This window comes from Giraffa tippelskirchi, chromosome 5 (genome assembly GCF_054371585.1).
Source record: "Giraffa tippelskirchi isolate mGirTip1 chromosome 5, T2T-mGirTip1v1.2.pri, whole genome shotgun sequence".
Classification (NCBI taxonomy): Eukaryota; Metazoa; Chordata; class Mammalia; order Artiodactyla; family Giraffidae; genus Giraffa; species Giraffa tippelskirchi.
In genome coordinates this window covers 105272952-105297252 of record NC_137279.1, presented here as the reverse complement: position 1 = coordinate 105297252, position 24301 = coordinate 105272952, and the positions used below count along the sequence as shown (strand labels likewise).

Sequence of the window (24301 nt, the reverse complement as noted above, 5' to 3'; positions counted from 1 at the left end):
AGATATTCAAATGGAAAATAAACACATGAAAAAAAAGCTCAACATCATTATTCATTAGGAAAGTGCAAATCAAAGCATAATGAAATGTCACCTCACAACTACTAGGAAGATTGTAATCAAAAGGACAGATAATAAGTGTTGGTGAGGATGTGGAAAAATTAGGACCCTCTCATACTACTAGTGGGAATGTAAAATGGTGTAGCCACTGTGAAAAACTAGTTTGGTGGTTTCACAAAAAGTTAAACATAAAATTCCATATGATCGAGCAATTCAACTACTAGGTATATGCCCAAAAGATTTGAAAGCAAAAACACAGACAGATATTTGCATGCCAGTGTTCACAGCAACATTATTCACAATACGGTGGAAACAAGAAAGTATCCTTCAAATGGATAAATAAAATGTGATGTATACATACAATGGTATGTTTTTTAGCTGTAAAAAGGAATGACGTTCTTATACATGCTACAACATAGATGAACCTTGAAAATATTATTCTAAAATGAAAGCCAGTTGCAAAATGACAAATATTATATAATTCCAGTTATAGCAAATAGCTAGAGTAGTCAAATTTAGAGAGACAGAAAGTGTGTTGGGGGTTACCAGGGGCTTGGTTGAGAGGAGAATGGAGTTATTGCTTAATAGGTGCAGTGTTTCTGTTTGGGGTGATGAGAAAGATTTGGAAATAATGACAATGTTTGTACCACATTGTGAATGTAATTAATGCCACTGAATAGTACACTTAAAAAATGGTAAAAATGCAGCATTCATGTTATATACATATATTTACCACAGGGAAAATTGCAATAAAAAACAATTCGTTTATTCATACTTGTTTTTTCCCCACAAAATGAATCCAGATTACTTCTTTAGAATTTCTTCACCCACAGCAGTTATTAATTTTGAGAATGTTATAAAAAGAGCTATTCACTGGTTGTGTTGCCAGAGGTCTTTAAAATTTTGGGGGAGCTACCCTGATATCCCTTTAGCAGCTGCAGTCCCTATTAAATTGTCCAATTTGTTCCTTTTAGTATTTCTGTATATTTCATAACAGCTTCTGAAAAGTATATCAAATTCCATTATTATCTTTGAGCAGTATACATCTGTCATAACTATAAATAGTCTGCAAAATAAACAGTGAATTGAACTGAAATTTAACAATTCAGCTTTGGCTAACTGTATTATAATTAGAGTAATGATAATGTCTGTGACATGCACACAGCAATCACAGAGAAGAATTATGGTAATTACCTTCAGGAAAAGTCTTAGCAACAGGTATAAAAGAATGTAGTAAGCAACCTAGATTTAAAGGCACATCATTAATATCTTTTTATTTTGCTTCATTTTTTCACTAGTTTTCTAAGTACAGTACTTAACCTATGCCATTTAATGACTTAAGTGAAGAAGATATAGGAAACTTATCATTACTGATTCATTAAATTTCATACTACTGATTTAAAATGTGAAAAAAGTGAGAATGGGTATAATATTTGGAGTTGAAAGACTAATCCAGGTTTTTATGCCTAATAATTTAGATAAGTTAATTAACCTCATGCCTTTATTCCTTCATCTGTTATTTGTACTTACTTTTTTAAGACAGTTATGTGAATCATATTTATGAGATAATGAATATATTTAAAAATACTTCATAAACTGTATAGCATATGATACAGATATGTTTATTCTAGAATTTCCTATAAGAACACTTCAAGAATTAGCTTCTTAGAACCTCATTAACTTTATGACATGTTAAGACAGATAATGTAACCGTTGGTATTTAGTAGTCCTTTCTAATGTGTTACCAATTTCTGAATTTCAAAAGGATCTTGGAATGACATGATACATCAAATTTGACACCAAGGCGGGCATGGGTTAGTGGTTCAAATAAACTCAGACTACTGGGCAATAAATTCCATAGTTAACTAAGGATCTCAGGCTTCTGCTGTGCATTTATTTATTGAGTATATAAACATCTACTGAAATAACATTCTAGAAGAGCTGATGAGAACCTGTTAGGCAGGACTAGGACTGCATCCTATAACATAAGTAACCTGTAACTAAATCTGTAAACCCTGGCAATAATTCACATATCTAAAAATCATTGCCTCTAAACTGTGATGACAAGATGTTTACCTTTCCAAAGTTTTTCTCATTATTTCATCTACTTTAATTTTTTATGTTTTCTTCTCCTGCTCATTTGTTAATCCTTAGATCTACAATATATTGAGAAATATATGTGTGAGGCCAAAGTGCAAAATTTTTAAATGTCCTACATATTATTTTAATGACTTTTATAACTGTTATGTTCCAAAGGACTGTTTGTGTCCTTTAATCATGTCTTACATTCTGTCTGAGTGAACTCCACAATGGCTCAGATACATTTTTCTAAATCCCAATTTTATAACTCCCAAAGGTATACCGCCAACTTATCTCTCTGGATTTCCATGTTTGTTATACCCATTTAGATATCCATTTAGTCCATCAGATTCATCATGCCCAAGATTCAGACTTCTTCTACTTTAAGTCATTTCCCCCTCTAGTATTCCCAACTTCAGGGAAGAGCGCCACTGTTCGTTCACTCATTTACCCCGACAAGAAATCTAGACTTCATCCATGATTTCTCTTTCTTCATCTTTTCAGTAAATACCTGATAGATGTCAAACCAAAAGATTATGGTAGAGTCAGGAAAGATTAGATTATTTTAAAGTGTTAATAATAAGAGGTAGTTTCAGTTGACAGGTAGAAGTTAAAGATAAACCAAGAGAGAGATTCCTGAAAAGGAAACAGAAGTGGTTAGTGTCCAGAGCTAGGTAGAGTATATAGAGTAGAGAAGGAACATTTTTTCCTCTTTAACAGGCAAAAGAAACAGATAAATTGATAGATGGGGGTACAGATAGTTGAAAGATGCATTTTTGGGGTCAGTGATCTGTATTTTTTTCTATGAATTTGAAGTCTTGGTTGTCTGCTGAGATTAAGGAAAAGGTAGAGCTGTAGAGGTCTTTTTTATTATTATTTTTCTTTTATTTAATTTTCCATGTTGGGATTTAGTTGCAGCACGCAGGATCTTCGTTGCAGAGCAGACTCTCTAGTTGTGGCACATGAGTTCTAGAACATACAGGCTCAGTAGTTGCAGCACACGGGCCTAGTTGCTCCGTGGCACGTCGATCTTAGTTCCACAACCAGGGATCAAATGCACATCCCCTGCATTGCAAAGCAGGTTCTTAACCACTAGACTGCCAGGGAAGTCCTTTAGAGGTCTTTTGAAAAAGAGATTTAAAATCTCTGCTTTAGGGAATAGGAAAGAGCACAAATCAAGGGGTCATAGAAAACTTGACAAGCAATGCTGAGGTTCTCATTGATGGTGAAAATTGTGAATTTGGGGAGTAAAGTAGACTCTCAGGTGGGCTGATGTTTTACTGGCTGGGTGCAATAGGTGAACAGTGAAGTAAAGATCACTTGTTGCTTCCTTTCCTATCCAGCCTAAACTGCATAGTATCTGAACCAATGTGAGAATACTCCAGTACCTTTAGTCTGTGTTATCTGTCCTACAAATTCAATGCTTGTTATCAACCCAGCCGTGTACCTTTTCCAATCATCTGTAGTCAGCTGAGCATTGCTGGTGAAAATCATCAATAATAAAGGTTAAAGTCACTACAAATTTATAACAAAACTGGGCCCTTGTGTCTCAGACAGTAAAGAATCTGCCTGCAATGCAGGAGACCTGAGTTAGATCCCTGGGTCAGGAAGAGCCCCTGGAGAAGGAAATGGCAACCCACTCCAGTATTCTTGCCTGGAAAATCCCATCTACAGAGGAACCTGGCAGGCTTGCAAAGAGTCGGACACAACTGAGCAACTAAGATGACTGCAAATTTATAATTTCCAGTTCTGATTGGATCACCAGTACCCCTGACAGCTCTAACTTTGATCAGTTTACTTTCTTTTTCTTTACTCTCCTTAAATCTTCTGTATAAAAGTCCTATCTAACCTCATCTGTCTTTTCACCATTTCTTTTTAATTTCCTGCACAATTTTAGTATTTATGTATGTCTTTAGTAAAAAGTATTTATATAGATTAAGAAGATAGAATTTAAAAAAATTCCAGAGTGAGTCTTAGTTTATTTTAAAAGATGAATTAAAACAAATTAAATTTGTCGATGTTACTGATGGATTTGGACTGATTCCAAATATCCTTTTTATTTTGTTTATTTGCTTTTGTAAAAACAGTTTTATTAAGGTAAAGTTGACATACAATAAGCTGTATGTGTTTGAAGTATACAGTTCAATAAGCTTTAAAATAAGTATATACTTATGAAAACTATCACTACAATCAAAATAATGAACATATGTTCACCATATGTTCACTTCCTCATAACCCCTTTATGATCTTTTTTCCTTACTACCCTTCTCACTCCTTTCTCAAGCAACCAGTGATCTGCTTTCTATCATTATAGATAGGTTTGTATTTTTTAGAATCTTATATAAATGCAATCCTTTATATGTACTCTTATTTTTTCTGGCTCCTTTAACTCAGCATAATTATTTTGAGCTTCATCCATGTTGTACGTATCAGTAGTTCTGAGTGTAATCCCACTTTGTGGAATACCACAATTTTTTATCCATTCACCTGTTGATGGACATTTGGGTTATTTTCACTTTGGGGCTGTTACAAATAAAGTGCTGTGAGCACACAAGCCTTCGAGTGGATGTATGTCCTTTTTTTCTCATGAGTAAAAATCCAAGAGTGGAATATTTGTATTTTATGATAGGTATATATGTTTATCTTTTAAAGAAACTGCCAAATTGTTTTCCAAAGTGGGTATACCGTTTTACATTCCCATCAGTGGTGTTCTTCCACGGACTCATCAGTACTTGAAAAAGACTACTAACCATGTAAAGTATCACATCCAGCAGAAAAAGATTTTCTAGAAAATTGGGTTCAGATGTAGAGAAGAGTGATTATGCTACCCTCCCACTGGATTAAATTTGAAGTATGTTGGCAATAGGGCTGTCAATATAATGTTTAAATTATTGATATGTAATATAGTCATTGTAATTAAAAAATATTATTTTTTGTCCTCTATCTTCTCTTTCTTCCACCTCCATCCTTTTCTTTTCTGTTGCAGATCATACATCAGTTGGCGGGCTAGGAGACAGTTTTTATGAGTACTTACTAAAAGCATGGTTGATGTCAGATAGAACAGACCATGAAGCCAGAAAAATGTATGATGATGCTATTGAGGTAATTATTATCGGAACATTTACCTGCTTAACATCTCAAATATATTATGTATTTGATAGAAATTGATGAACATCCTGTACATATTTTATTATTTGCATTCACTTAGAGTTCGTTAGTATTTCAATATAATAGTCATATATTGTTTTCCTTTATTGTAGTACTTTAAATAATTGTTGAAGAATTTAGTGTAGCATATTTATGTATGAAAATTTATTTCAATTATTTGTAGCTATCTTCTGCAAAGCCTGGAAAAACTTCTGACTTAACATACTTTTCCATAAACATTTCTATTTTGAAATGACCAATTAAACCTACACATTGAGAGCCTTATAGGTGAAATGTAAGGATAAAACACTTTTATAGTATTTTTTAGATTTTATAGTATTTGCACTGTTCTGATTCCTTTTACATAGGTGAAATCATTTGATCTTTTCTGCTGTTTTACTCATGAACCTCAAGGTGCAGAGAAGTAAAGCTTGCATAGCTTAGTTAGTGATGGAACCCATATCTGAACAGTCTAGGTCCAGAGCCTGTACTCATAACCACTATTCTATATCATTTTATATTTATGTAACCTTGTGCTACAGTGTTTTGGCCATTTAAAATTGGGACAGATTTCATTCTTGGAAACACTTATATGTGGTATTTCTCAGTGTTAGTCACTTTGTAAATTATTTGCTTCTGATCTAGTATAAACCCATATTCCTTTAATAATTTAATCACTTTTAAAAGTTGTATACTTTATATATAACAACACCATTCTGACTCTAGTCAATGACCCATACTCTGAGTTATAGTTCTTTTGTCTTTAAGTTAAACCAAGGATCTTATTACCCATATATATCCCCACTTTTTAAGGACTAATCTCTGTAGTTTTATAAAAATGCACAGGAGTTGAACTAATATGTTACATTGTACTGGTTTGCCTACTGTAGGTATAAATGTTTCTTGAAGGAGTATGTTGACTAAGAAAATGAACTAAATTATAATCAGGAATCTGCACTTTAGTAGGGGACTTCTAAAATTCTTTATGAAGACTTACATTTTGAAAAGTTGGAGAATTTTATTCTGTTATTAAACTTTAAACCTAGAAATTTTTATGATGCAGGAAAAGTTACTATCTAGGAAGAATGTAGTATTTTTAGTATCACAGTGTTGAAAATAGCCACCCATATCATTCCCACTAGATTGTGGCTTCTTGGAAGACCGACTAATTTATTTATTATTGTCTTTCATGACCTGAAACCATAGGTATTCAGTAAGTATTTGATAAATGAGTATATTTAATATTTTTATTTTTGATGAAGTGTGACATGCATATTGTGTAATCATTTTTTTCTTCATAGTTTGCTGCTTTCTTATAATAATTTAAATCTGAAAACATTTTCTCTTTTATTTTTCATAATTTTTCCTACAGGGAAAAGAACATATTTGTCATTTTTTTAAAATTATATATATTAATACTTTGAAAAGCATGATGCCTGTTTTGAAAGTTAATCTCATAAATTAAAATTTATTTTCCATGAATCATCTGCTATATAAGTTATGTGTCCTAATTTTCTTTCCAAATTTGTTTTCTGTATCCTGTTTTTATTAGTCCTTAGGTCGAAAATGGGCACCTATAAGAGTGTTTAAATAACCAATTAGCTAACTTTCATTTTGAGACATGTATGCAGTTTTTGCAATGTTAATTATCTTGATAACAGAATTATGTTAGAAGATAGAGTATATACAAATAGTAAAATAAATGACATGTTGTATGCATGGAAGAAGTAGGAATGATTCTGAATTTTAAGATTCATTCTGCTGCTGCTGCTGCTAAGTCGCTTCAATCGTGTCCGACTCAGTGTGACCCCATTGATGGCAGCCCACCAGGCTCCCCCGTCCCTGGGATTCTCCAGACAAGAACACTGGAGTGGGTTGCCATTTCCTTCTCCAATGCAAGATTCATTCTAATTTAAGATAAATCTTTTGTAAATTTGTCTTTCTAAACTGGTGTATTTAAATTATTCCATCCTCATCTGGCCTTCCTCTACACTTATAGGTATCCATATCCCTGGTTCTTACATCTTAGCTTCCTTTTTAAAAATTGTGTAATTATGGATTTTATATTCTGATCAAGTTTATATTTAGTCTTTATTTGAAATAACAAAAGCTATACCTTTTATTTCGGTCCTTTTAGAGCATTACTTTCTTGCTCAGACTTGTTCAAAAAATGTCAAACTTCTGAATGGCAGTTACTCTTAAATTGAACTCTTAGGCCTTTGTCATATTTTTAGAGAAAAGGGAGCTGTGCAAGAAATTTTAGGAGTCTGTAAGAGAATTGTTGGTAAAAAGTCCTGTCTTTACCCACCTTCTACTTTAATCCCAGTAGGTCAATGGGGATATGTTTAGATATCTTTTACTCATAACATAGTAAGATTTATATTACTATAAATAGTAACTAACTATAAATTACTATAAAAATTAACTATAAATATATTTTTATTACTATAAATATATTACTATGTTGAGCAGAAGTAACAAAGTGATAAAAATCTCACACAAAGATTTAGAATATCTAAACTATGGATATTGTCCTTTAGGCATTTATTGGGTGCCTTATACATATATATATATATATATATATATATATATATACACACACATATATATATATATATACACACACACACATATATACACGGGCTTCACTGGTAGCTCAGTTGGTAAAGAATCCGCCTGCAGTGCAGGAGACTCCAGTTCGATTCCTGGGTTGGGAAGATCCACTGGTGAAGGGATAGGCTACTCACTCCAGTATTCTGGCCTGGAGAATTCCATGGACTGTATAGTCCATGGGCTCACAAAGAGTCAGATACGACTGAGCGACTTTCACTTTCAGTTTACATATGGAAAACATGCTGGATACCATGAGGTCCAGAAGGATAAAAAACATTGTCCATGTATTCAAAAGGAAGTAATCTTTTCGTTATAAAAACTAATTTTTCATTTGTGCTTGAGTATTACAGTTAAAGCAACAGTAAACATTTATTATCATTTTGCTTATCAGCTACCCCTCTTTGCTCTAACAGGCTAAATAAAATTATCAAAGAGTACCATTTATTTATAAAATGACTTATTAAACATCCTGCAGGGCTTGTGGAGTGTAAGATGACGAATAAGGCACAGTCCTTGTGTTTCTGTAAAACAAACATTATTGTGACAAAGAATATAGAAAAAAATTTGAAAGCTGATCATTATTGAGCTTATCAGAGAACAGCCCCTAATAAATATGAGTTGAGTCTTAGTACCTTTTATTATCAGAAAAGTATAATGTTTAATCATATATAATAATTTCTACTAAAGAGAATTAAATTAATGCAGTTCCTTGTAGTTTTACAAAGAAGGTGAAGAATTAATCTTTAGCCCCTCTCAGCAAAATCTAAGAACATGATCCAAAGGAACAAAGCTCTTAAAATTTTTCATTTTTAAAATTAAGCATGATTGTTGGACTATATCTCGTGTTATATTCAGATTTAACTAAGATTTCTCTCATCATTCCCATTCCTTTAAGTAAAGTTGACATTTCAGAAGAAGTAAAATTGACATTTTTAGGAGAGTGGATAAAATTGATATTTTATCATGGCCTCTATTAACCATGGCACAGCCTCCAAAACAAATGCCTAAGTTTGTGAAGTAAGGGGCTAAGGAGTTATGTTTGAACTTTCAATTTATTTTTCTAAGTTTTATAACAATAAGATATTTCACCTACTAAACCATCTTAAAATACTTGAACAATTATGTGAAAAAAAAGCCATTTTAACTAATTATCAAAATCATATTTTTCTGTTTAACTTGAGTGTTATTCTTCCTATTCACTTTTTGTTGTATGAAATAGAAAATAAATTAGCAGGGTCTCTGAGTTACAACTTGTCATCCTGACCTCAACTGACTGATTATTATGCATTTCATTTAGAGCAAGAAGAAGAAAAACAGTAATGTGGGTAATGTTATGTTGAAAGGTAATCTTCAGGCCAGTCTCCTGTCTCCCACCTTGTCTCATTATAGTAGTGATTGAAATATTTGTTTAAAATTATATGTAACTTGTTCATTCCCAAACTTAATTATTGTAAGTTAAGTCTTTCAGTTCAGGATAGTTACTGCTTTGTAGAATATTGTGTTACTAAGGTTTTGTGCCAGAAGGATGTAGCAAATCTGAATACTAACACTTTGCCTCTAAAATTTTGAATATATACTCTTTCTTATAGGCTATAGAAAAACATCTTATTAGGAAGTCTCGTGGAGGTCTTACCTTTATTGGAGAATGGAAGAATGGGCACTTGGAAAAGAAGATGGGGCATTTGGCCTGCTTTGCTGGGGGAATGTTTGTACTAGGAGCAGATGGTTCCAGAATGGATAAAGCTGGACATTATTTAGAGCTAGGGGCGGAAATTGCACGTACATGTCATGAGTCCTATGACAGAACTGGTAAGAATGTTAATAATGCTAATTGTTTAGTTTAAAATAATCTTAAGATAAAAATATGTCTAGGAATTAGAAGGAAAATAAATAGGCATTTTCACTTCAAAATAATTTATTCTAACATAGTAAATTATTTTTTTAAAAACTTGAATTTTCATTCTAAATACATGTTCCTGAATCTTTTTTAAAATTATTATTCTGAATTCTATACTTTTAAATAAAGATTTTGAAGAAGTTGTTTTAAAGATAATAGGTAGGGCTTAATGTATGGGATAACATTATTTTAATACAGAAGAATTAGTTTATTTTCACTTCTATAAAATCAGTTGCTTAAAAGAATATAGAGTTGATTTAGGTTACATGCCTTGCCTATCTTCTTGTGAAAATAGGAATAGCCAAAAGATATTACTTAAATTGAATGTATAATTGGTATCTAGATAACTGATAGTTTGTCTCTTAGTTCACCAATAATTTTTAAGTTGTTTGTGCCTTTAAAAAGAAGCTTTCATGTTGCTTTAGGGAAATAAGTGATATTTCTGGACTTCAGTGTCCTCACCTAAAAAAAGTGAGATGATTCTCAGTTTTACAGGTGACAAAAGTTGGTTCCTGAGGGTGAAAAATATTGTTGTGTGTGTGTGCGCATGCACATATACACACATGCATTTAGTCATAGGTAGATAAACAGTATTTATATATATTTGTTAAATATAAAATTTCATGGAAGGAAAAGGCAATTAGATTTAAATAAAAGCCTGAAGAATAGCGTTGAGAAACACTGAGCAAGGTCTTCCAAGTTTTTCCTCTGGATTTAAAATGTATGTTTCTATATGAAGTAATGGATAATGGGCTCCCTGAAAAACTGAAAGCTAGGAATTTCTGATTGTGATTTCAGAAGTTGAATTGTTGCTTTAGTTAAATAACTAAATTTGTGTTTCAGGGTTAATTTATCATCAAGTACTATGAAACTGATATGATTGGCTTAAAATTTATCCTAGTTTATTAATCTGTCAAGTTATTTTTATATAACAAGGAATTGAACTTACTGTGAAATTGACCCTTCAGTTTATCTCAGTAACTAAAGCAAAGAGTGCATTTTTTGACAAAATATAACTAAGTCAAAAGGACATTGAAGCAGATACCGTTTTGTGGGGATTTAACTTAGTACATAATGCATCTGAAGTCAGTAACCTGAGTTACAAATTGAAGTTAAAAGATATTGTAGACCATGGCTGATTCATGTCAATGTATGGCAAAAACTATTACAATATTGTAAAGTAATTAGCCCCCAACTAAAATAAATAAATTTATAAAAAAAAAAAAGATATTGTAGAATATCAAATATATACTTAAAATGTAGCTGAAATGAGTATGACATCGAGGAACAGAATGGATATTAAATGTTTATACTAGGACCCATGATAATAATACTTGTTATGCAAATTTTGACCACAAATCAAATACTAAATCTAAAATAGTAGGATTTCATGCAACAGACGCATTAAAATTTGGTCATTATGGTTATCATAATTAATCATTCATTCCATTAAACATTGAGCACATATTTTGTGCCAAGCATTATGCTGGATTCTTACGGGTTAAAGTGTGAACAAGATGTCTTCCTTGCCGTTGAAAAATTCATAGAATACCAGAGTTATGAAAGGATTCCTCATATTACTGTACAGTTCTGACTTTCACATTTCATAATGATATTGCCAATGCTGATTTGCAACACTGATACTATGAAAAGAATGTGTGAACTAGGTTGAAAAATCCCATGTTCCACTATTTAAATCGATGAGTTTTAGGCAAATCATTTAACCTTCCTAAGCCTCAGTTGCTCCATCTGCAAAAAATTGGGATAATAATATCCAACCTGTCTTCTACAGAATGTTTTGAGTTTATATGAAATTTTTAAAAATGCAGTCTATGGTTGTTGCTGTCATGCTTGTTCTGATGTCGTTTTCACATTGCCAGTCAATGAACCTGTGGCTCTCTTTCCCATGGTATACCCCAAAAGATTACTATTTGATTTGTATCCTGTATTTTCAAGTCTTTCACTGTTTTTACTTATCTTTAATCTCCAGCTTAGATCTTTTAATTAAAAAGTACAGTCCTAGTTTTGCTTACTTCCCGCCAGGTTATTACATCTTCTGCTGTATTTTCTTATAGCTGTGCTATAATTTTTGGCTAACTTGTTTAAAAATATATCCACTTCTTAGTAGTTATTTGGGTTAATTTCATGCAGTAATTACTGCCTTGGGATTTCACTTCAGTTTGTTGGAATTAGAATTAACATTATTTCAAAATATGGTATTCTTCATATATTCCACTTACTGATAAACATGGCCTACTGCTTAATATTTAGCTAGGTTTGTCGGAAACATTGCTGAATCTTCATGAAACAGAGCAGTAATTTAGCGGTGTGTGCTAGGTTGCTTCGGTTGTGTCTGACTCTTTGTGAACCCATGGACTGTAGCCCACCAGGCTCCTCTGTCCTTGCGAATTCTCTAGGCAAAAATACTGAAGTGGGTTGCCATGTCCTCCTCCAGGGGATCTTCCCAACCCAGGGATTGAACCCACGTCCCGTATGTCTCCTGCATTGGCTAGTGGGTTCTTGACCACTAGTGCCACCTGGGAAGACATTATATCTGCATGGGAAGCTAGATTGATACATTGTTTTAGTTTATTCATACCTCAGGTATGAAAAGTGAAAGTGTTGGTCACTCAGTCATGTCCAACTCTTTGCAACTCCATGGACTGTAGCCTGCTGGTTCCACTGTCCATAGAATTCTCCAGGCAAGAATACTGGAGTGGGTTGCCATTTCCTTCTCCAGGGAATCTTCCTGACCCAGGGATTGAACTCGGGTTTCCTGCACTGCTGGCAGATTCTTTACCATCTGAGCCACCAGGGAAGCCCATATTCTGAGGTATAATGCAAAATAAATGCCAAACCAGATCTTAAGAATTCCAGAATATAGTACTTTTTCTATCTGGGTTTCTAGATTAAAAAGACAAACAAACTGCTGAACATTATTAAAATAATTACTATTATATAACTTAATTTACTTCATATTGAAATTGGATAAAACCTTCCTTAGACTATGTGCTGTCACATCTGGGGGGGAATTTAATCTGTTTAGATATAACACATCCAATGGACAAAAAAACATCCATTGAACATGGAGAAATGGACATAATTTAAGAGTTTTTACAGCTATTATTTCCTTAAGAGAAGTTGATAGGAAAGAATATAGGAAAATAGTTTAAATTCTTCTCTTGCTATTAGACCATTCAAAGTGTAGTCAGATTGCCTGTCCAAGAATATTCTTTGTGCTTTTTCAGTTTAGTTCAGTTCAATCATTCAGTCATGTCTGACTCTTTGTGACCCCATGGACTGCAGCATGCCAGGCTTCCCTGTCCATCACCAACTCCTGGAGTTTACTCAGACTCCTGTCCATTGAGTCAGTGATGCCATCCAACCATCTCATCCTCTGTCATGTGCTTTTTAGCTTTTGTTAAATATCTTTTGTTGACTTAAGTGTAGTTATTTTTCCATCTCTACAGATTCTACCTGCCTTGAAAGATGCATATGAATTTTATTTCCCATGACTTTACAAACCTGTGCCTGCTTTAAAATTATCTCTTACTGTCTTACAACTGACTTTTTATTGCATTTGGTATTTTACTTTATTTTTTAAATTTGTGCATGTCTCTTTCCTTCACCTTCATTATATGATTTTTGCATCCTCTAGAGTTCTTTTTTGGAGAAGGAAATGGCAACCCACTCTAGGGACAGGGGAGCCTGGTGGGCTGCCGTCTATGGGATTGCACAGAGTTGGACACGACTGAAGTGACTTAGCAGCAGAGTTCTTTTTACTCAAGCACTAAATTATTTATGATTTTGACTCAATTTTTACTTGTTGGATTAAGTTATTTTCCTTTTAGAAATGATGTATCAATTGTAAGTGGGAAATTTTAGGTAAAGAATAGAAATTAAGTGCAAGGTAGAATGTTATGAAATTATTTTTTACAACATTGCTTAAGCAGAAGAGCACCTGAAAAGTAATACCCTCAGAAACATGAAAGCAATGATTTGGCAAAAATGGATATGGTATGTGTATTAGACTTTATGTTTTTACTCACCAATTCCTTATGAAGTTATGAATGATTAATCAGTGAAATAAAAATTTTATTAAGAAGTCTAAAATATTAGTTCCACACAGCCAATGTCTACTTTAATTCAAGTGATATCATTATGATTATGGGATTATTATCTAATTTAAAGTTAGCCTCAAGGTTAACATTTGAAAACTCCATATGATCACTTAACACTCCTAGTCGTTGAGAAAAGAAAAACATGAAACCCAGACTAAATGACTTATCTTCCTGTTTATTGGATTATTATCATTTCGGTGCCTATGATATTTGTTTGACTTTTCTTATTTTAAAAACATTTTTAAATGACAAACAATATTTGATTGTATGCCAGACCTTGTCAGTAAACTGCGTAGAAGTGTTCTTACAATATATTGATAATTTCTTGGTTAGTCCTTACCTCACATCCCATTGAGGAGGTGGTCAGAACTATATGAGCACACATAAGGTTTTGCATGCAATTTCAGAGGCTTCTTGGACATAGCATTATCTCCCTCTTCCAAAGCCTACCGTAGAGTTACGTCCTCAGGTTAAAAACGCCTGCTTAAGTTCTGCTTTAGTTCTCCAAGACTTAGCAGTAACAACTGGTTTTTAGCTCTCTTCTGGATCATGGTTTGCTTTTAATAGAGCTACCATCGCTACAGTGTTTTTTGGTTTGTGTTTTTTCTTCGGTGTGGGGAGTGGTATGAAATGCTATATTTTAATTGTGATTATTTGGAGTTTATGGTGTCACCCTTACAATGCTAAAATTTGGCCACTGAGAACATCATGCCAACAACTATGGCATGCTTTTGTTTTGGCATGGTTTTTATGCTACCTTTTCTGAGAAAATACAAAAGTATCTAGCATTTCTTGAAAGAAGTGAGAGACCTTGAAATTATTTGGCACTGATACAAACTAGTTAAAAGAAAGAAAGATGACAGCTGAGAGTGGTAATTGTGTGTGACTCCAACGTCCCAGTGGAGGGTGATTTTATATTGCCAAGGTTTAGAGTGCTGGGTGTGATTAGAAAGAGGTTCTTTAAAAGCCCTTCATGTAGTACTATATTCCAACCTGAGTGGAAATCATATCATTTAAAGTATTTTATGTAACATTGTATATGTGTAATGGCCATGTTTCTTTTAAGCTTTTTCTTTAACTGTAGTTGATTTACAGTATTGTTAGTTTCAGGTATTTATTCAGACTGATAATGGGCAATTTACTGATGAAATTCTTAGTGGTTGGTGATTCGAACCTCTTCCTAGCTGTATATACAGAGGTTATAGAAGAGAGATGAATTTTAAAACTAGCTTAAGTTTTAAAATGTATTGCTTCTTAACATACTGTGGTATACTTTAAAAGAGTATAATCTTCAACTAAATCTAACTCAAAATCTGAGCTCTGAAATGTTTTTTTACATGTATGTGTTATGTTAAAAAGACTTAAATTGTCTTGACTTTTTAAAAAATAATTTGCACAATACAGTTGTTTATCTGTTTCGTTTGATTTTGGACCAAAACAGAAATGTAATGTGCTTATGTCTAGCCTTACATTTGTTTCTAAAGAATTACTAGACTCTTGTCATTTTAGTTAGATGTAGCAGTATGTTAATATACATTATTTATGAGAAATATTTCATGTCAGAATAATAGGAATATTTATAAGAAAATCAAATGTGGATCTTTTAAAGTCACTGATTTTGCAAAACAGCAACAATAAAACAGCTATAAAATTACTTCATACTGTATTCTTTCAAGGGAGGAGAAATCTCTGGCAAACCCAACAAAAATGGTTTATTGTGCTCATTTATTTCTTTTGTCATGTCACAGCATTAAAGCTCGGTCCTGAATCATTCAAGTTTGACGGTGCAGTAGAAGCTGTGGCAGTCCGGCAGGCTGAAAAGTATTACATCCTCCGTCCAGAAGTCATTGAAACCTATTGGTACCTGTGGCGATTCACTCACGATCCAAGATACAGGGAGTGGGGCTGGGAAGCAGCACTGGTAAATAAGCCAGTATTTCACTTGATGTGCAAGAGTGTTAAATTAAGCCTCCTATAGTGCTGTGTGTCCTCATCCATGTTACTTCATGTTTAGAATCATTTAAATGGAAGTTTTTCACTATGATTATAAAATTTCTATACTTGACTATTAATGCTTAACCTCTAGAATAAAATAAGATCATTGTAAAATTGCCCAGATTCACAGCCTAGGTAGATTAACCCCCATTCACTTCAGTTTGTGTTCAGAGTAATTCCTTAGTGGCACCACAAGAAGGATTATTGAATTGTTAAAATTTTTCTACACTGAAAGACAATGCCAACACACACACACACTCTCTCTCCATATATGTGTGTGTGTTGTGTGCATGCTCAGTCATGTCTGACTGCAACCCCATGGACTGTAGCCCCTAAGCTCCTCTGTCCATGGGATTTTCCAGGCAAAAATACTGGAGTGGGTTGCCATTTCCTACTTCAGAGGATCTTCCTGACCGAGGGATCAGACCCACCACCTCTCTTGTGCCTCCTGCTTTGGCATGCAGATTCTCTACCACTGTGCCACCTGGGTGTGTGTATACACATACATATATTTGAAATGAGGAATTTTTAATGGTTAGTAAGTAAAGTAAGCAAATCGTTTACTTATAAAATGCTAACCTTTCAGAGAATTCCATTGTCATCAGTACCTGGGAGAAAGAAAAATCATTAAGACTTTTCATGAAAGTATAGCTTATCACTGGAAGTGAGGAAGTGTTTTATTCTCTGAGACATACTAATTATGATAAATAGTACTAATTACAATGGATATTCATATTCAAATTATTTACCTTAAACTTGCAGTCTAGATAGAACTAAGGACATTCTAGGTGAGATAGGGTTAATAAGTTGCACAGACAAGAATGTGTAACATGTATTTTAGATCAGAATGTAGACCAATTTATGTAAAAAGAAGGTTTCACGGGTCAACTAGACAAACAAAAGTGTGGAGCCATTATGTAGATAGCCTTCCATGTCAGGTCAAGGCATGAATACTTTACTCAGTGTTTCAGACATCATACACACACACTTTTCTCATGTACTATGCAAGTGTTTCTCATTTGCAAAGTAGAAGTAAAAAGTCCTTTGCCTAGCTCACAATCCCTCTGATCTTCTTTTTCTTCTCCATCTCTTACCCACTAAAACTCCTTAACTTTAAGAATCCATCCTGGGACTATTAAAAGGTTTTTGAAAGGGGAAGGAACTGCTGAAGACTTTTTAGTGGGGAGTAACACAACAAAAGGATCTGATTGTAATCTGCAAGTTGGTGGGTTTTGGAGACCACTGCAGTAATCTAGAAATGATGTGATAAAGACTTGAACTAAGGTGAGGACACTTATGTGTCATTTGTCATTCAGACATAGACGTTCTTTATGGAGTTTAAGAGACTGTTAATAGCAGCAAGGTGATTACAAATAACAGAGCAGGAACAGACAAAGCGTTTATTGTTGCTGCTTTTGTCTGCCTGGGTCCAAAATTGGGAACACAGCTGCTAGGGGAACTTTGTGCAGGAGGGTCCTGCCACAGTTGAGACAGAGACAAAATGTTGGCACAGTGGTTTGAGAATAGGACACACACATACTTCTATTGTGTAGTAATGGCTTACTAATGCCGAGGTAAATCAATATATAAGAGAAGTGAGTGTTAGTCGCTCAATTGTGTCCAACTCTTTGCAACCCCATGGACTGTAGCCCGCCAGGCTCCTCTGTCCGTGGGATTCTCCAGGCAAGAATACTGGAGTAGATTGCCATTCCATTCTCCAATATAGGGGAAAGAGATAAAGTAATCCTGCAATGAATATAACTTGAATGTCCCCTAACATTTAATGCTTCTTATTTAGAGGAATTATGTGAAAATGAATAGTTTAAGTGTTAATTAGCTCTTCTTCAGAAAGGAGGAAGACCAGATAAATAAGAAAAGTAGCAAGGCTAGAAACAGTAAGCCACAGCATAATGATGATAACCATACCTTCATTCAGTTTCTCTGGGTTTGGTGGAATAGAGAAAGAAAAGAACCATACGTGCTTTTCAACTTTTTCTGTATGGCTTAATTGTAAAGTGTAATATACCTACAAAAGCAGAATGTTTGATAGTTTTGAATTAACAAGGTTTTGAATAGATTCTGTTTAATTCAGAATATTTTATTTAGCCATGTTCAAAGATGAAGAAAGATAAATTAAGAATATGAACTCCCATTTGGGCAGTAGAACATAGTAGTTAATAATAATGTGGAGCAAATTACTCTTTGCCTCAGTTTTCCCATCTGAATAGTAAAGCTATTAAGATAGCCTCATAGGGTTGTTCGAAATTTAATTGTTCATAGATTTAAAGCTCTTAGAAGAGCCTTCAGCACATAGTAAATTCTTAATGATTGTTAGCTCTCAATATTTGTGATTATTATTGTATAGGTGTGAGGGTGGGCTCTTCCTGCCAGTTTATACCAACTATAATGCTTAATTCATAGGATTATGATAATACACTGTCTGGCATATAGTATGTTTGCAGTAAATATCATATTGCTGTTGCTGTGGAGAGCTCCTTCAGTAATACACTTTTTAGCATGATTTGGATTGTTGTTTATCCTTGGAAGTGATAAAATTGAGTTTAAAATTTTTAATTCAAACTGACTTCCCTCTTGATTTGTCAGAATTAATGAGGTTTTATTGTACCAGACAGATCTCTAACTCAGTGTGACTAGACTAAATTTGACTCCTAAGTTGGGAAAATATAAAATGTCTTAAAAAGATTAAAGAGTTTTGGAGAGAGAGACATTCTACATCAAACAGGATGCTTCAGTTAATTTTTCCAGTGCAAGGCTGTTTCCATTTGATTAAAAAAGTCTTATTCTGAAACTATAAAATTCTCATAGAAATTCTCTGAACTTTTGACTATGGTTCCTTAACTTGTCCTTCAAAACTTGAAATTCTATGGAACTGACTCTTGTCTGATCTCTTTCACAGGCTATTGAAAAGTACTGCCGAGTCAGTGGTGGATTTTCTGGGGTGAAGGATGTGTACTCCTCTACTCCCACACATGATGATGTACAGCAGAGCTTCTTTCTTGCTGAAACATTAAAGTAAGTAGATGCTGTAAAATTTTTTTAAACTGTAGGCTGGTTTTGCTGTGTGGTCACTATATGATCAATTGTGACTATGTTTTATTCCAGTAAATTTTATTCCAAATACATAGTGAAGTCTTGTGTAGTTGAGTCTTCAATTTTTAGTTTCATCTCATGGAAGAATGACTTAGACTCTTATTTTGTCAAATAAGAGTACCTTTATTTTGTCTTTAGCCCTCTACTATTCATTAACATTGTCTTCTTAATGAATTTACTACTAAAAAAGAAGTGCATAAAATCACGACCAGCTTACTATGATGTGTCTGTTTTCACTGGTATCAGAATCTCTGGGGCAGAAATTGTTTTGCATGTGTGCGCCTGTATATCTTGCTTGTCTGCTTTTTTGCCTTATCTATCTTAAAATTCAGAATTTGAATATAATGGCAGAATTCTGGAAAGCTATATAAGAATACATCAATACTCTTATATAGTCAAGGCTATGGAAAAAGATTTATGTACATGAATGTTTATAAAAAGTTACTGTTGGGTTAATATTAGTTGGAAAGTTAAATAAATTATTGCACATCCACAATGGATATTATAGACTCTTCACAGTATAATATTAAGTAGGCTATGAAGTGCACATATACATATATAGATGAATATCTTAATATGTATTTCAACAACATCAAAATGTATACTGTGATGTACCTTAATTGGTGTTATTCTTTTAGATCCTTCTCTGGTTTTGCTTTTGTTATCAGGTAAAAATAAATTAAACTGCTTATTTTCCTGCCTCAAAATTCAGTTGCTGTCTTCATGCTTAGAATCAAAAGAAATTTTTTGAGCTGCAAAAAATTTAGAGATCCAGCAAACACCACTACAGTCCATTCCTCCTCTCTACATATGGACATTCCCAATGCTACAAATCTCTTTACAACAAAAAGAACAGTGCGTCATAAGGTGTTTTGTTGATCTCATTAGATGATAAAGCACATCACTGCCTTATAAGGCTAACCCATTGCATTGTTCAGAAGCTTTTATTATTAATATTAGAAGCACATTCCTGTTTTTAATTTTATTTTTTTAACACCAAAACATTTTGTATTGGGGTATAGCTGATTAACAATGTTGTGATAGTTTTAGGTGAACAGCAAAGGGACTCAGCCATACATATATATGTATCCATTCTTCCCCAAACCTACCATCCAGGCTGACACATAACATTAAGCAGAGTTCCATGTGCTATGCAATAGGTTTTTGTTGGTTATCCATTTTAAATATAGCAACGTGTACATGACCTTCCTGAAGTCCTTAGCTATCTCTCCACCCCACCCCTCGCCCCTGCCCCGCCAGCAACTATGAATTTGTTTTCTAAGTCTGAGAGTCTCTTTCTGTTTTCTAAGTAAGTTGATTTGTATCATTTCTTCTTAGATCCCAGATATAAAGGATGTCATATGATATTTCTCCTTCTCTGTCTTACTTCACACAATATGACTCTCTAGGTCCACGCATGTTGCTGCAAATGACCTTATTTCATTTTTAGTGGCTGAGTAACATTCCGTTGTCTATATGTACTACATCTTTATCCCTTCCTCTGTCGATGGACACTGAGGTTGTTTCCGTGTCCTGGCTGCTGTGAACAGTGCTGCAGCAACGTTGAAAGGCATGTATCTTTTGGGCCATGTTTTTCTCTGGATGTGTGCCCAGGAGTGGGATTGCAGGGTCACATGGTAGTTCTGTGTTTAGTTTTTTAAGGAACCTCTGTACTGTTCTCTATAGTGGGTATACCAATTTACATTCCCACCAACAGTGCAGGAGAGCTCCCATCTCTCCACACCCTCTCCAACATTTGTTGTTTGTGGGTTTTTTGATGATAGCCATTCTGACTGGTGTGAGATGATATCTCATTGTAGTTTTGATTTGCATTTCTCTAATAACTAGCAATGTTCAACATCTTTTCATGTGCCTGTTGGCTGTCTGTATGTCCTCTTTAGAGAAATGTCTATTCAGGTCTTCTGCCCATTTTTTGAGTGGGTTTCTTGTTGTGATGCTATTAAATGTAATAAGCTGTTTGTAAATTTTGGAGACCAATCCCTTATCAGTCACATCATTTGCAAATATTTTCTCCCAGTCAGTCTGTGGGTTGTCTTTTCATTTTGTTTATTGTTTCTTCTGCTGTGCAAAAGTTTTTGAGTTTAAGTAGACCCCATTTGTTTATTTTTGCTTTAATTTCCATTATTCTGGGAGATGGATTAAAAAAGATGTTGCTGTGATTTATGTTGGAGAGTGTTCTCCCTGTGTTTTCCTCTGAGAGTTTTATAGTGTCTGGTCTATTAGGTCTTTAATCCATTTTGAGCTTCTTTTTGTGTATGGAGTTAAAGAATGATCTAATTTCATTTTTTTTACATGTGGCTGTCCACTTTTCCCAGCACCATTTGTTGAAGAGACTGTCTTTCCAACATTGTATCGTCTTGCCTCCTTTGTCATAGATTAATTGACTGTAGGTGCATGGCCTTATTTCTGGATTTTCTATCTGATTCCATTGATCTATATTTCTAGTTTTATGTGGTACCATACTGTTTTGATGACTGTAGCTTTGTAGTATAGTCTGAAGTCAGGGAACCTGATTCCTCCAGCTCCACTTTTCTTTTTCAAGATTGCTTTCGCTCTTCAGGGTCTTTCATGTCTCCATACAAATTTTGAGGTTTTTTTGTTCTAGTTCTGTGAAAAAAGCCACTGGTAATTTGATAGGGGTTGCATTGAATCTTAGATTGCCTTGGATAGTATAGTCATTTTGACAATATTGATCTTCCAGTCCACAAACATGGTATATCTTTCAATCTAAACAGATTGATATAAAAACATAAGATATATGTTACATAAAGATATAAACATATCTTCTTTGATTTCTTTCATCAGCATCTTATGGTTTTCAGAGTACAGGTCTTTTGTCTCCTTAGGTAGGTTTGTTCCTAGATATTTTATTCTTTGTGATGCAAAGAATGATGGTAAATGGAATTGCTTCTTGAATTTCTCTCTCTGATCTTTCATTGTTAATGTATAGAAATGCAGCAGATTTCTGTGTATTAATTTTGTAACCTGGAACTTTACCAGATTCATTGCTGAGCTCTGATAATTCATTCCAGAGCTCTGAGCTCTGATGGTAGTTTTCTGATAACATCCTTTGGATCTTCTATGTATAGTATCATGTCATCTGCAAACAGTGACAGTTTAACTTTTCCAATTTGAATTCTCTTTACTAGAAGCATCTTTCTTCTATTGAGTTAAAAATCTGTTTCACTGTGAGTTCCATTCTATGTGCATGCTTTACCCTTTGGAAATATGGAGTCTTCTTCATGGATGTTAATGAAAAATATTTGTATATATTAGGCTAAAGATGACCAGTTTCTGAATTATTTGTTTCTGGTACCATTCTGGTTGGTTTCTCTGGAGAATGATTCCATGGTTTCCTAGACTGAACACTATATCAGATGTGAATAAACCAGTGCAGAGTACCAGTCACTGAGTTGCTCATTATACCTTCATTAGTGCAAGATACTATTATATTCTTTCTTAAAAAAACATTTATTTATTTAAACTTTTTATTTTGTATTGGAGTATAGCTGATTGACAATGTTCTGATAATTTCAGGTGGACAGCAAAGGGACTCAGCCATACTTATATGTCAAGATAGTATTGTATTCTGTTTTATGGTACCCATGATAATATATCTTGAAATTTTGCTCTAGGTCTTTTTTCTTTTAAACATGAACTAAGATAATTATTTTCTCTCTTACATTGGTATGATTAGCTTTTCTGAAATTTAATTACCTTTTCTCTTCATTCATCATTAAATTTTATTTTAGTAGATTGAACATATTCTAATTTATTGAAAATTTTTTGAATCCTTGAGTTTTTCATTTAATGTATTATCTATTCCAGCTTTGTGTTATGCACAGATTTAATAGGGATGTCTTTTCTGTATATACCCAAGTTAATCAAACATTAAAGACATCTAATCATGTATTCTTAACCAGTTCATATTTATCTGTTTTTTCCCAACTCTCTCTCTTAATAGTTGTGTGACTTTGGACAAATTACTTCATTTCTCTACCTCAGTTTCATCATCCGTAAAAGAGGAATTAATAATAAGTATCACCTAAAAGGGTTGTTATGAGGATTAATACAGCAAAGCCCTTAGAATTATATCTGGCACAAAATACAAGGTGGAAGGTACAAAGTGGCTATAGGACAGTGTGGCTAGGAGCTGGGGAAAGAAAGGCAGATGTGAAGCAAAGGAGAATGAGGACAAGCTGGAGAACTCACAAGGACAAACAATCCCACATCTGTCTCACTTCCTCCAGTGTTGATAAGCAGGTGACTTGCAGAAGTACTTGGCACCTTCTGCCATGGGGCTATACAAGCCTGTCTTGGAAATTGGAGAAATTGATGAGGAGCTCCAGTAGGAACTGCAGAAATTGCAGGTCTGGCACCTGCCCCACACCCCCAACGTGAGCCAGGTAATCACTGACAATATGCATAACTTTTAACAGCACGTGGCAACCCTGCACTGCCCCTGAGAGCATAATGGCTCATGCTTTTTCTTCCTCCACATCATATGTGTGTTTTTTGTAGCAAACCCTAACTCAGAATTGTACAGAGAAAGTAATTCTGACAAATATAGTTCCAGCTTAGCTTTGTTGACAAAGCATGATCACCACAGGAGACAAATCTTGCAGATAATGAAAAATATAACCTACTTCATATCACATAGTATACAATATTTGTATATAAAATAGATCATTTTTAAAGTGTATTATAAAGCTATGCTAATTGAAAAGGTTTAGAAGTGATGTAAGAATAAATTAAACAGTGGAACAGGATAGATTTCAAAAATAAGCCCACTTATATTGGAAATGTCATCTTTGAAAAAAGGCAGTTCAGATCATTGAGGAAAAGTTAAATAATTTAATAAATGAAGTTAGAAAAATTATCCTTTGGAAAAAAAAAACTGGATTCCTGTAAATACTAAAACTGAAACTATGTAGAACGTAGCTTTAAATATTAAAAATGAAATAAAATTCTAAAACAAATCAAAGGTTTTTTTTCTCCCCAGCTGTTGGGATGAAGATGGCATAACATACAACCCAGAAACCATAGAAGAAAAGATTTAAATTTTTGACTGCAGAAAAAGAAACAGCATCTGCAAGGGCTGGGGTGGTGGTGGGGAAGAACATCAGACAAAGTAAAAGACAATTAATACACTGTCGTTTACAGTGTAGATATATTTGCAATACTTTTGCTTGTCAATGGGTACATTTTCTTATAAGGAAAAACTTAAGGCAGTTCACTGGAAAACAGATGGGAAATACCA

General features: G+C 33.9%; 1 protein-coding gene across 2 annotated transcripts in view; it reads left to right on the top strand.

Moving 5' to 3' along the window:
• The window catches only part of MAN1A2 (mannosidase alpha class 1A member 2), a 144943-nt gene that overhangs the window by 95809 nt on the left and 24833 nt on the right, over positions 1-24301 (top strand). For both annotated transcript variants that reach the window (XM_081492966.1, XM_081492967.1), the window contains exons 9-12: positions 5123-5238; positions 9486-9705; positions 15663-15835; positions 18827-18942. In XM_081492966.1, coding sequence (XP_081349092.1) covers positions 5123-5238; positions 9486-9705; positions 15663-15835; positions 18827-18942 — 625 coding nt within the window. The remainder of the gene's footprint in view (positions 1-5122; positions 5239-9485; positions 9706-15662; positions 15836-18826; positions 18943-24301) is intronic.